This window comes from Geotrypetes seraphini, chromosome 10, assembly GCF_902459505.1.
Source record: "Geotrypetes seraphini chromosome 10, aGeoSer1.1, whole genome shotgun sequence".
NCBI lineage: Eukaryota > Metazoa > Chordata > Amphibia > Gymnophiona > Dermophiidae > Geotrypetes > Geotrypetes seraphini.
This window is the reverse complement of record NC_047093.1, coordinates 8,968,436-8,983,356: the sequence shown is the minus strand read 5'-3', so window position 1 is coordinate 8,983,356 and position 14,921 is coordinate 8,968,436. Positions and strand designations below refer to the sequence as shown.

The following is a 14,921-nucleotide window of genomic DNA, read 5'->3' as shown; positions in this document are numbered from 1 at the left end:
TGACCTTTTGTGTCTTAACCCTTCCCTAGTTTTATTTTTACTCTTAGTTTTTTTAAAAATTGTATTTATGCTTATTGTTTTTATCCCTTTCCTTCCTTACATACACCATTGTATTGGTAATGAATATTATGTCTGTTAGTTATAATGTCTTGGTTTTTAAAAAAATTTTGAACATGTGTAATTCGCATTGGATTTGGACTATGCGAGCTAATCAAAATACTAAATAAACTTGAAACTTGAAACATGTCTTCAGCATGTACAAAGCGCAGCAATCAGACTTCTAAAAAACCTCCATCTCCACAAACCCAGTCTCTCATGCTCTGTCGTCAATTCACTGACTGCCCATGGCCAAACGATGTGCCTTCAATGGTCTGATGCTAGCGATCAAATCCTTGCATGATATGGTGCCGGGCTACGTGATGGCCAAGCTTGCTCCATACATGCCAAATATGTCCCTCCGTTCCCAGGAAGTAATACGCCTCAAAACGCCCCCTGGTCGTGCAAACCGCCAAATGACATTCCTACTCACACTTCATACCGACCCACTGGAATCAACTGCCCCATAGATAAGATCCTTTGAAGGACTCTCCAGCTTTAGGCAAACATTCCTGTTCACCTAACTCCCATGACCGAAAAATTACAAAGAAATGTATATTGACATAAGATCCTCGGTATGCGTCAGATTAGGATAAAAAATCTTGTACTGTAATTGTGACAAATTTAACCTGTAAACTGTATCGCGGACTAGCTCATTTGCTTTCTGCTCCGACCGCCTCTTCCTGTAGTAAAGTCGGGCTAGACCAATCAGGAGCTGCGTGTCAAAGCAGCTCCTGATTGGTGTAGCCCGACTTTACTACAGGAAGAGGCGGTCGGAGCAGACCACGAGTGATTTTCTTCACCCGCCGGTGCTCCAGCTGCCCTCTCCTGCCTCCCCTGCCTTTTGACAGGTGAAAAACTGCATCTACGGCTTTTCAAAATTCATGGGGGTTCCTGCAATGGAACCCCTGTGAATTGGGGGGGGGAGTACTGTATTAGGGATATTGGTATTAGATCCCTAGTTTGTGTTGAGTTAGGATAAAAACTTATACTAGGGGAAAAAAACCCAACCTTGTACTGTAACTATGGAATATACTGTGTATTATGTATGTTAATCTGTAACCTGTCCTGAGCTCTTTGAAATAAATATAGATTCATATTCAGATCGGTTTATATTTGAGCATATATGGTATTTTGGTGCCTGGAGTTCACCATCTGATCACCTTCCTCCCCCACAGATCGATACCAATCTGAAATCCCACCATGTACAGCAACGCCCCCTGGTGCCCTGTCCACTGCACTACAGCCAATAAATAGCTTTGTAGTGCCCAAAATCTGTGTGGAGAGGAGCATTTTAAAGTGGCATCTAGGCTCCCGGTTTCTGTTATAGAACAGAGCCTTAGACTGGCATTTGGGTGCTGACATTTATCTATTCATTCAATTTTCTATACCGTTTTCCCCAGGGAGCTCAGAACGGTTTACATGGATTTATTCAGGGTACGCCATTTAGGCACCAAAACTTACATCATGTAAGAGAAAGATGTAAATATTAGCACTTAAATGTTGGCACGCAGGAGTGCAGCGTCACAGAATTCTTTGTGCTATGCCCATGCCCCGCTCATGCCCCGTCCACATTCACATACACATGCAGTTATGTTCTAAAACACACAGGGGTTCATAATCCAAAATCTAAAATGTCCAAAAACCCACCTCAGTTGGCACTCGGACGTCCTAATCATCAGCATGTCCAAGTGTCAATAATTGAAACTAACGAGACATTTCATCTGCTGTGCGCCCAGAATTCCAGGGGGCGTGTTGGGAGCTGTGTAATGGATGAATTTTGGGCGGGCTTTGGGCAGATTTAACTTGGACATCTTGCGACGACGATCAAACCTTTTCCAAGACATCATGGGCAGAACTTAGACACAAAGTACCCAAACTGATCAGATGGCCAGTGGATACATTAAGGTATGACCCCCCCCCACACACACTTCACCACTGCTCACTAACCCCCTCCCACCAACCCCAAAATCTGAATGCAAGCGTACATTCCTGTCTATAGAACAGCAGTGATTGGTATGGGAAAGCCTAGTAGAGCATCACACGGTTGTCTTAAGTAACCTGGTGGTTGGGCTAGTGAACCATAGAGAGGAAGACCCAGGTCCATAAGCCACTCTGACCACTGCATTTATGGTGGAAAGTGTGAGCCCACTAAAACCCACCAAAACCCTACTCTACTGCCATATAGGTGCCACCTACAGTCATAAAGGCTATTGAGATGGTAGAAAGGTGGGTCTAGTAGGTTTGGGGAGCATTTTGGAGGGCTCACCATAAATTGTAAGCAGGGCCGGATTTAGATGAAAAGAGGCCCTAGGCTATTCCACTTATGAGGCCCTTTCACCTCCCATTGAACCCCCCCACCCCCTCCAATGCCAGCCTGCCTGCCTCCCATCCCCCTTTAACTGAAATCCCCCACACACCCCCCACACACCTCCAATGCCAGTCTGGGCCTGTCTTGTCCTGACGGATCCACGTTTTGCCTCTCTCCCCGCGGGGCTGGGCTTTGCCCAGCTGTTTCCGGACTGACGTCTTTCCCTCCCTGATCCTCCTCCCAGGGCGAGAAAAAGAAAGGGAGAAGCCGAGTCGGCGCCCCATTGCGGCCAGAGCTGGTTCCGATCCCGAAGCAGATTTTATTATTTATGATATAATCATGAAAATATAAAATAAAGCACGTAATATACATTTTAAAATATGCAAATTAAAACATATGTTAAGAACTCACTTAGAATTCCGCGAAATGAAGATATTGTCACAAAAAATTTTTTCAATTGTCTATAAACACTTCACTAAAGTATTGAATCTACTGAACTCAAAAGGCGAGAATCAAATGATCGTGTACGCAATCCTAAAATAAGAATCTTTTCTAATAACATTAACACGTGTTTCATATTATCGAAGTAACACGAATATAACCAAACGTCGGGATATCAATAGGTCTGTTCGTTTGTCTGTTCCAATCTACACTTTATTGATGCAAGAACAAACCAGAGCTTAGTAGCATAAGGCAGGTCAATATTTGCCATAGCAATCAGTGAACGTATGAACTATACTTTGGTGCAATCTAGTATATAAAATGAGCCAAACGCGTTGACCTTAACCAATACATTTTTATGTTGGTTTATTAGTCATATGCGTAGAATTTCTCCTTATTTTCGGTTCAGTGTTTTAGTGTTCACTGTTTTTAGAATAGTGTAGTTTTAATTTTGCTAACAATTTGAATGTAGGCCCCTCTTGATCTTGAGGCCCTAGGCTGAAGCCTAGTTAGCCTATAGGAAAATCCGACCCTGATTGTAAGAGGTATATGGTGAGGTACCTCTGGCACTCTTTATGTGAAATTCACAGTCGTGTCCTCTAAGGTATCCCGCTGCTCTGTTGGCACGTCTGTGTGGCCAGTCCATCGCAATGACAGCCGCTCCCACGTCCAAATGGGGTATAAAGTCAGGTGTCCTAAGGATCAGATGTCCTGTCAGCCTGGATGTCCAAGTAGACAATTTTCCAAAAACAATTTTTGGATGTCTAGAGGTTCAGCTTTTGAGAATGGACATTTCTCTACTTCGGACTTTGGACATGTAGCAGGAAACATCCAAATCGGACTTAGGCGACCCTTTCGAAAATGACCCTCATAGACTCTAACTTAAGTACAATTAAGCACCTAACCACCATTTACCTCATTGGAGCACCTACTCCCAGATTCTTGAACCACAACTTGATTGGCTAATGAGCTGTTAACTGACAATAACCGAAGGTTGTAGCTCTAACCACTGTGCCACATTCTCCTAACAAGAATGAGGCATCCTCCGACGGCTCCTTACGACATATGATATATGATTGTCCCCATCTACAGACTTTTTGGTCCTCTATTTGGAATATGATTACCATAATTTTCCGTATTAATGACCCCTTTACCTTAGATGTGTTAATTCTGGGATCCTCGGCACTATCCTCACCTTTATCTTTGTTTCATGATCGCCTTCTGACTCTTTTAATTTTTCTAGCACTTCAATTAATCTTGCACAATTGGAAAGACTTCTCAAAGCTCAGCTTCACTCAATGGTGGACTTCGGTATGCCTCCATGTTAAATATGAACGATATATGGCAGAACGCGCTAAATCACTATCCACTTACAATAAAACATGGTCGATACTAGTGGACTATTGTGCTGAGGATTTTGGAACATAGATTTGTTAGATCTCTTCCTAATTGCTTGACTCATTTGCATTTCTCATTGGTGTTTCTTCTCTGCTGAATTTTCAGGACTCAACAATGACCCTTTCAACATTTATAATACCTGGTTTTGCTTAGTTTTTGTATCTTTTTGGTATTATATTTTCGCCTAACTTATGGTTTAATATGCAGAATCCATTGCCCTATCAACTTCTCTGTTTTGCTACTCATTACGGTTAGAAGACTGTATTGTATGATGCTTCCATGTTTGTTACCGATATATTATCTTATTGCGATATGATGTACTTGAAAGGAGCTGACACTTCTTTTCTTGGTGGGCTTTTTCGGAAAAAATAAAAAGAATGAGGCACCAAGAGTTACACTTTCTGATCTCATAGAATAACACTGGGAGTTACGAAAATACAGTCTTAATATTGTGTTAGTGTCTTGTTCAAAAACTAAAGACACAAGTAAAGTTGCTCTTTCAGACATTTCAGATAAAGATGTTTCAAGCAACTGGGTAACATTCAGAGCCTCTTTCAAATTCTGAGCTCAGTCCCATGTTCTTTTTTTGCTGGTAAATACTAAATTTGATTGACTGGAGGAATATTTTCAGGGGAAAATTTCAATAAGATGGTAAAGGGGATGGAACGCCTCTCGTATGAGGGTTAGGGCTCTTCAGCTTGGAAAAGAGATGGCTGAGGAGAGATAGGATTGAAGTCTACAAAATCCTGAGTGGAGTAGAACGGGTACGAGTGGGTCGATTTTTCACTCCATCAAAAATACAAAGTCTAGGGGGCACTTGATGAAGTTACAGGGAATAGTTAAGCTCTGGAATGCATTGTCAGAAGTTGTGGTACGAGTGGATAACGTAGCTGGTTTTAAGAAAGGTTTGGACAAGTTCCTGGAGGAAAAGTCCATAGTCTGTTATTGAGAAAGACACGGGGGAAGCCACTGCTTGCCCTGGATCGGTAGCATGGAATGTTGCTACTCTTTGGGATTCTAGAATCTTGTTACTCTCTGAGATTCCGGAATCTTGCTATTCTTTGAGATTCTATATGGAATGTTGCTATTCTTTGGGATTCTAGAATCTTGTTACTCTCTGGGAATCCGGAATCTTGCTATTCTTTGAGATTCTATATGGAATGTTGCTATTCTTTGGGATTCTAGAATCTTGTTACTCTCTGGGAATCCGGAATCTTGCTATTCTTTGAGATTCTGAATGGAATGTTGCTACTTTTTGGAGATTCTAGAATCTTGCTACTCTCTGGGATTCCAGAATCTTGCTAGTCTTTGAAATTCTGTATGGAATGTTGCTATTCTTTGGGACTCTAGAATCTTGCTATTCTTTGAGATTCTGTATGGAATGTTGCTACTCTTTGGGATTCTAGAATCTTGTTACTCTCTGGGATTCCGGAATCTTGCTATTCTTTGGGATTCTGTATGGAATGTTGCTACTCTTTGGGATTCTAGAATCTTGTTACTCTCTGGGATTCCGGAATCTTGCTATTCTTTGAGATTCTGTATGGAATGTTGCTACTCTTTGGGATTCTAGAATCTTGTTACTCTCTGGGAGTCCGGAATCTTGCTATTCTTTGGGTTTTGGCCAGGTACTAGTGACCTGGATTGGTAACCGTGAGGATGGACCATTGATCTGACCCAGTAAAGCTATTCTTATGTTCTAAGATATTTTTTTAAGATTTTCATGGGAGTTATACCCAGAGACTTTGGAAAATTTAACAAACACAGATTCAATCTACGATTATAATTTTCAATTTGTTCAATTTTTCTATTTAATAAATTCTTATCTTTAGTGATCCCAGATGTTAAATTCTGCAGGGTCTTAACATTCTTTTTAACAATTTTCAATTCAGAGGCAAATTCTTCCTTTGTTCCTCCTCTTTTTCTCTCCAGATTATCCACTGTACTCACAAGTGTGACAATTTCTTGAGAAGATTTGGCTGCTGTGTTGGTCAACCTTGAGAGAGCCTCCCAAATGCTCTCCAAAGTCACCACCAATGGAAAAGAAATCCCTCCCAGGTTTCTTTCCTCTCCTGCCTCCACCGCAGCTAGAGCCCCTCGAAACGGGGTTTCCCCAGCGAAAATCTCACGAGGTTCATTTAGCCGCACAGGAGATAAGGTGACGTCCAGGTCCAAGTGCTCTGGGTCTCTTTCCCCCAGAGACACAATGGGACCAGTGGTGGCGGTGAACCTCAAAATTGACTGCTGTGCCGGAGAAGAGATCCTTGCCATCAAAGAAGCAGGCCGCATACCACCTTTTCTTTTGGTGTGCGGCATATTGAGGAACTAAAGTAATGCGCATCAAAAACCATTCAGGAACGCTGAAACCAGGTTGCCACCATCTTAGCTCCTCCCCTCTAACCACTACATTTATGGTGGAAAGTGTGAGCCTAGCAAAACCTACCCAAAACCTACTGTACTGCCAAACAGGTGACCCTTATAGGTGATAAGGTCTGTTGGAATGGTAGACAAGGGGGTATAGTAGGTTTTGGGGCAGTTTTAGAGGGATCACCGTACACTAAAAGGGGTTTCTGGTGAAATATGTACTTGGCACCCTTTATATGAAGTTCACAGCAGTGCCCTCTAACGTGCCCCACTGCCCTGTTGGGATGTCTGCGTGGCCAGTCCATTAAGACGCTGGCCTCTCTCACATCCAAGTGGGTTTGATTTTTTTGAACCAGGACGTTTTTGTATTTGAAAATAGCCAAAAAGTTAGACATCCTAAGGGTAGGGTTGCCAGATTTTCCAATTGGAAAATCTGGACCCCCCCCTAGACCTACCCCCAGGCCCCCCCAGTTCCACCCATCCCTGCCCTGTATGCCCACGCATGCGTGGACTTCCTCACTGTCCAACGCGATTTGAGAAGGCTTTTCAAAACTCAAAGTGTCGGGTTTTGAAAAGCCGTCTGGGGAAATCCGGAGGGCTAAGATGTCCAAATAGGTCATTTTCATTTTAAGAAATCTAGACATCTAGCAATTTTGAAAATGGATGTTTTCCCGCCCTGATATTTGAACATCTTGTGAGATACATCCAAAGCCGGGCTTAGATGCACTAAGGAAATTTTCTCCCCCTCCCCCCCCAATGTTTGACCTATTCCTGATGTACAAAAAAGCAGTAAAGAAACCCTAAGAAATAAAATAATAATAATGCACAAAGTCAGAAGAAACAGGCAGAAAAGAACAAAAGGCTGACAAAAACAAATAAAGAAAGAAATAAAGAAATGCATGTCTGCAGAGGTGCATGAGTGACCCGTAGAAGTGCACGAGGAAGGTGGGAACAGGTGCTTGCTTGGGAAAATGCCCTGCACACCCTTTTTCACATCACACCTGTCCTCTCTATTGGCCCTTTACGTTACTGCTTCTTTGCGATCCGCATAACCTTTGCCCTGCTGAGTGCCGCCCTGACGCGTGTTATAAGCAGATAATCGCCTTGGAAACAGGTGCGCTCATGCACGCTGCTCAGGCAAGCCGGGACAATATTTGCCCATATAACAAGTTACAGAAAGTAAACAGCGAAGCAGGCAAGAGAGAAAGGAGAATCAGAGGGAGGGACAGGATTCACCCTACCGAGACTGAAGGGGGGAGGGGGGGGAGGCCTGGAGATTCTCAAGGGATTCATTTTGCTGCTTCTAGGATCACAAGAGGTTAATCAGCCACTAACAGATCAGCTAATATGGAGCTGCTGTCCCCTGAACATCAGTGTCATGAAGAGAGACTGCCGAAGAGTGTAAACCTGGGGTCTGGGCCATACCCTCTGCCTGCAACTTCCCACACTTATCAGAAGTGGCCTTTCCTTTCTTTTTGCCCAAGGAGAGATAGAGAGGGCAGTCAGCAAATCCTGCAGTTCTGAGCCAGGTTGCTAAGCGACCTCTATAGAATAGCGTTTAGCGAAGATCCCTGTGCGGGTGGTCGGACTTACGCCTGCTGAAACCTGGTGTAAATGGTGGTACGCAACCAAACGCGGTTGGGCGCGTCAATGACCCTATTTTGCCCCTGCCCTGCCCTGGTCACATCCCTTTTGAGTTGCATGCAAGACAATTTAGGTAGATCATTGGTAATTGGTTGTTAACAGCTCTCTAATTAGCGCATGGATCTGTGCCCAATTCGGGCGACCTTTATAGAGCCCATCTCCTGAACCTCCCCATCTTAGAGGTGGCAAGTTCTGTATCCCCGTGTCCATCCACTGAACCTCCCCTAGTCCTAAAGGTGGTAGGGGGTCTGAATATCTCTTTGCCCATCCCCTGAACCTCCCCATTCTAGAGGTGGCAAATTCTGTACCCCGTGTCCATCTACTGAACCTCCCCTAGTCCTAAAGGTGGTAGGGGGTCTGAATATCTCTTTGCCCATCCCCTGAACTTCCCCATTCTAGAGGTGGCAAATTCTGCACCCCGTGTCCATCCACTGAACCTCCCCTAGTCCTAAATGTGGTAGGGGAGTCTGAATATCTCTTTGCCCATCCCCTGAACTTCCCCATTCTAGAGGTGGCAAATTCTGCACCCCGTGTCCATCCACTGAACCTCCCCTAGTCCTAAAGGTGGTAGGGGGTCTGTATATCTCTTTGCCCATCCCCTGAACCTCCCAGTTCTGGAGCATTCAGACACCAACTTTAATCTGGTTCTGGAAAGTGTATTCTATGTAAGCTCTTTGGATTCAGGCCTTTTAAAGTACTTGAACAGCTCCCCCTTGATTTCAGAGCAGAATTGTCTGGTGGTGAAACAGTCTGTCTCTACTTGAGTTCTGACACTTCATTTGTTATAAAAACTCAGCTTCTCACTGTGTTGTCTTCTCTCTGGCTGCAATAGATATACAATGAGATGATCCGTGACTTGCTAAACCCATCTTTGGGGTACCTGGACCTGAGAGAGGACTCAAAAGGGGTGATCCAGGTGGCTGGTATTACTGAAGTCTCTACCATCAATGCCAAAGAGGTATTACAGCCCCAGTGAGATTGGCGGCTCATGGCATTCTCACATTGATTTGAAATGAATTTATATACCAGAAGTCAGCTATTTCTAAACACTGTACAGTAAAACACAAGAAATATTACTGATAAAATACAACACTTAAATATAACATGACAATATAAGGAAAATACAATATTTTATTTATTCAGTTTTCTAAACTGTTCTCCCACGGGAGCTCAGAATGGTTTACATGAATTTATTCAGGTACTCAAGCATTTTCCCTATCTGTCTTTGTGGGCTCACAATCTATCTAATGCACCTGGGGCAATGGGGGGATTAAGTGACTTGCCCAGGGTCACAAGGAGCAGCATGGGTTTGAACCCACAACCTCAGGGTGCTGAGACTGTAGCTTTAACCACTGCGCCATACACTCCAATGCAGAAACTCAATCACTTCAGTTCTTATTTGCTTTAAATAATGCAGTAACAAATTAATTAAAGGAAACAAGCAGGTGTTAATCATGTTTATTAGTTTAGGAAATGTAATTGACTTTTGGCCAACATGATAGCGCAACACACATCTGGCTAATTACTCATCTATGTGACTGGGCTGATAAATCAACAAATGTTATACAGTGAAGTGGAAAGACAGATTGACTGATGGGAGACATTAAAAGACACACACCAAAAATATCAAAATATTTGATGGCAGATGGATTGTTGCACGATGGGTGGGTAGATGAAAGAATGAAGGTTCAAACACAGATGATGGATGGCTGGCTAGAGGGTCCATGAATAGCTGTGGATGATGAATGGATGGGATCATAGTTGAAGGGATAGATGTTTAGTCAATGGGTTGATGGGTGGATGAATGACTAGGTGGGTAGATGGTGAATGACTGGATGGGTGGGTGAGATCTGGGTGATTGAACGCATGGATCACTTGTGGCTTGGTGGATGAGTGAATGATTTGTGGATAGATGACTGATGACTAGTTGAGTGAATGATGTGTGGCTGGATGGCTCAATAGGTCATATTAAACTTAATGGGTGAGTGGAAGGGTGATTAACTGATGAGTAGATAGAACACATGGCTAGGAAATTAGACCATAGATGACTAAGTGAGTGAAGAAACATTGATAGGTGGAGGGGTGGGCAGATGATGGATGACTGGATGAGTGAATGATGTGTTAGTGGTTAGAAGTTGCCCTGGGTGCAAGAATTGGATTGTGAGCCCACTGGGGACAGCAAAAGTACCTCCATATAATGTGTACAGCACTGCATAGGTCTAGTAGCACTATAGAAATGATTAGTAGTAGTCGTAGAAGATGGATTATGTCTGACATTATGAATGGCTGAATGGTTGATCCTTGGAACGAGCTCCCAGTGCAGGTGATCGAGGCAAACAGCGTGCAAGAATTTAAGAGCAAATGGGATGCCCATGTGGGATCCCTTAGAGGGTTAAGCCAAGGGAACCTGTCACCAGGAGTGGGATCCCTAGGATAGTAGACTTGGGGGTGGGTCAGTAGAGTGGGCAGACCTGATGGGCTATGGCCCTTATCTGCCGTCATCTTCTATGTTTCTATGACTGACAGCTAGGTGGGTAGATAGATGAATAAGTAGACAGATGAATAGTTGATAGATGGCTGGATGGATAAATAATGAGTGGGATTTAAAGGATAGATCATGCCTGGCTTCATGGATGGCAGAATGGATGGATGACTAGGTAGACAAATTATGGATGAGTGAATAATGTGTCCATCCTAGAGGTGGCAGGTTCTGTATCCCTGTGTCCATCCCCTGAGCTCTCCAGTCCTAGAGGTGACAGGCTTTGTATTCTTGTACCCATCCCCTGAGCCTGTCAATCCCTAGATGGAAGGATTACATCTGGCTTGATGGGTGGATGTATGGATAAATTATGTGTAAGTGGTTTGAAGGATGGATCATATCTGGCTTGATGGATGACTGGATAGGTGACTGATTGGTGGATGGATGGGTAAATGGTGGATGGATGGATGATTGGTAGATGAATGAACTCAGAGACACACAGGTGTGGTTATTTACTCTTTTTTTTTCCAGATAATGCAGCTACTTATGAAAGGCAACAAGCAAAGAACCCAGGAGCCTACAGCAGCTAATAAGACATCATCTCGGTCCCATGCAGTGCTCCAGGTGACTGTGCGACAGAAGAGCCGTGTAAAGAACATTCTCGAGGAAGTGCGGGTTGGACGGCTCTTTATGATTGACTTGGCAGGATCTGAACGGGCATCTCAGGTACTGGAATTCTTACCCCAAGAGATTTTGACTGAGGGCAGTGCTGGGTGCTAAAATGCTGAGGCATTATCCATGTTTTTAGTGGGATAATAACTGGAATGGAATCCGACAATAATTTATTGCCACAAAAAATAAGAAAAAGCATTTGGGAGCTGGCTTACACAATTATATGTGTGTAGTGTATTTGACATATCCTTCTGTTTAATTATCTGTGGGATTTTATACTCCAAATGGTTGCATCAGACTTGGAGCTAGTGCAGAATCATTGTTCATAGTTAGGGCTGGGACCAGGGACCAGTGATCAGGGCACTCGATGAAGTTACAGGGAAATACTTTTAAAACCAATAGGAGGAAATATTTTTTTTCACTCAGAGAATAGTTAAGCTCTGGAACACATTGCCAGAGGTTGTGGTAAGAGCAGATAGCATAGGTGATTTTAAGAAAGGTTTGGACAAGTTCCTGGAGGAAAAGTCCATAGTCTGTTTTTGAGAAAGACATGGGGGAAGCCATTGCTTATCCTAGATCGGTAGCATGGAAATTGCTACTCCTTGGGTTTGGCCAGATACTAGTGACCTGGATTGGCCACCATGAAGTCGGGATACTGGGCTAGATGGACAACTGACCCAGTAAGGCTGTTCTTATGTTCACTTTAAAAGCCAGATTAAATTCCCACCACATCAAACTGTTCATTTAGGGCTGGATTTAGTAAATTAGATAGCAAACAAAAAAACAGAGGAGAGATCCCCACAATGCAAACAGCAAACGCACAGAATGTGGGGGTTGAACGATGACTTCCACAAAGGGACCATCAATTTATTAGCACAAAAAAAGTTTATGGAGCTGAAAGGCCGGCTGCTTAACCTCTCACTGAAATGACCTCGATGCCAACACAGTTGCTGTTTCATATAATTATTTCATAAAACAAAGGCAGCTTACATGAAATGCATCACAAGAATATACAGTGGTGCCTCGCATAACGGACGCCTCGCACAGCGAACGCTGCGCATAACGAACTTTTTGTCTTGCTCCCTATAACGAACTTCGTTTCACACAACGAAGTCGCCCGAGGGGCCCGGGGGGGGGGGCGGAACTACTCTCGCCGAAGCCGGGAACAGCAGCACCCTCCTGTCTGAATGCAGTGTTCCATCATCTCCCTCCACCTTACCTTGGATGCCGAGTTTTCCGGCTTTCTTTTTCGGCCAGCCGCACGCTTTCAGGGAGCAGCGCATGCGCGCATGCTCTGTTGTTCAATCTTCTCCTCTGACGCAACCGGAAACCGGAAGTTGCAGGAGAGGAGAACATTGATCAACTCCAGCAGCTGCGCGTGCACAGCTTTTTGGAAGCGTGCGGCTGGGTGAGGGAGAGGGCCGGCAGACTCTGCATATAAGGTGAGGTGGAGGGAGGGAAATGTAGGGCTGCAGAACGAATTATTTTGTTTTACATGTATTCTTATGGGAAAACGCGTTTCACACAACGAACGTTTCACATAACAAACTTGCTCCTGGAACGGATTAAGTTCGTTGTGTGAGGCACCACTGTACAGCAATTGTGGGAGCGGAGGCGATACCCCCAGATGCATACTTGTCTGAGAGCTCCAAATCTTCTCTACCCTAACTTCTATTTTACAGCTTCCTTTAGACTTTCACATCTTTGCATGAAAAGGTTCCTTAGCTTACTTTGATTGGCAGTTGCCTCTGGCATTTTAATTGATTGGTTGTGGTTACATACTTCATTTCTTATTGGCCATGTCCCCTATTGACGTACGTCATTACCTGGCTTGGTGTTGCTGAAAGACAGCAATTTTATCTACCCATGACAGCCTGTCAGTTGGGGCAGACCACAAGCTGTTCTGGACATGACATTTGCTTCTCCCAGAGGGCCCCCGCCCTCTCCCACTTCTCCATTCTCCTTTATCTTAGGCACTACGGTCAATGAATACATGTGAAACATCCAGTGGTCAAGCCATAAGTTATTTTGTAGTCTTTTCATGGTCCAGCAGTTCAGCTTTTAGTGATGCTCTCAGGCCTTATCTGATGTCTGTAGAAATGTCCCAGAACTTGCTCTAAAATTTCCGCATCTGTTGCTTGGATACTATCAGCATGATCAGATCAGCTCAACCGTCAAAAACTGCTTCTTTAAATTAAAAATGATTAGATCTCTAGCAAAAGTGCTGGATTCAACATCCCTTAATATATTAATACAACCCCTGGTCATTTCAAAATTGGATTATTGCAATTCTTTATATAATAACATGCCCCAAAAAGAAATACGATGTTTACAAATTATTCAGAACGCAGCAAAAAAAAAGTCATCACTAATTCAAAAAAGGGTTTGATCACGTCACACCCCTCCTAAAAAACCCCCACTGGCTACCAATTCCACATAGGATAACCTACAAACTAGTGCTTCTGACATTTAAAATCAGGCAAACACAACAGCCTGCTGTTGCCTTATGCTACTTCACGAACACTTAGATCAGCGGTACAAAATCATAACGAAGAGAGACTAAACAAATTGCAGCTTTACACTCTAGAGGAACGTAGGGAAAGGGGAGACATGATTGAGACATTTAAATACATCACAGGACCTATCGAGGTAGAAGATGATATCTTCTTTCTCAAAGGACCCTCGGCCACAAGAGGGCATCCGCTCAAACTCAGGGGCGGGAAATTTCATGGCGACATCAGGAAGTATTTCTTCACAGAAAGAGTGGTTGACCGTTGGAATAAGCTTCCGTGCAGGTGATCGAGGCCAGCAGCGTGCTGGACTTTAAGAATAAATGGGATGCCTATGGGATCCCTACGAGGGTCGATCTGAAGAATTGGTCACTAGGTATAGACTTAAGAGTCAGTAGAGTGGGCAGACTTGATGGGCTATAGCCCTTTTCTGCCGTCATCTTTCTATGTTTCTATGTTTCTAACATAAGAATTGCCACTGCTGGGACAGACCAGTGGTCCATCATGCCCAGCAGTCCACTCACGCGGCGGCCCTCTGGTCAAAGACTAGCGCCCTAACTGAGCCTAGTCCTACCAGCATACATCCTTGTTCAGCAGGAACTTGTCTAACTTTGTCTTGAATCCCTGGAGGGTGTTTTCCCCCTATAACAGCCTCTGGAAGAGCGTTCCAGATTTCTACCACTCTCTGGGTGAAGAAGAACTTCCGTACGTTTGTACAGAATCTATCCCCTTTTAACTTTAGAAAGTGCCCTTTCGTTCTCTTTATCTTGGAGAGGGTGAACAATCTCTCTTTCTCTACTAAGTCTATCCCCTTCAGTATCTTGAATGTTTCAATCATGTCCCCTCTCAGCCTCCTCTTTTCAAGGGAGAAGAGGCCCAGTTTCTCTAATCTCTCACTGTGCAGCAGCTCCTCCAACCCCTTCACCATCTTAGTCGCTCTTCTCTGGACGGAGATTTTCTCCATTACAGCCCAACAAATTTAGAATCGACTTCCGTCTTTATTAAGAGA

At 43.8% G+C, this 14,921-nt stretch overlaps 1 protein-coding gene across 1 annotated transcript in view; it reads left to right on the top strand.

The window, feature by feature from the left end:
- The window catches only part of KIF19 (kinesin family member 19), a 122,014-nt gene that overhangs the window by 52,936 nt on the left and 54,157 nt on the right, over nt 1–14,921 (top strand). The window contains exons 6-7 of the mRNA XM_033961262.1: nt 9,084–9,209; nt 11,262–11,456. Of these exons, the coding sequence (XP_033817153.1) occupies nt 9,084–9,209; nt 11,262–11,456 (321 nt within the window). The remainder of the gene's footprint in view (nt 1–9,083; nt 9,210–11,261; nt 11,457–14,921) is intronic.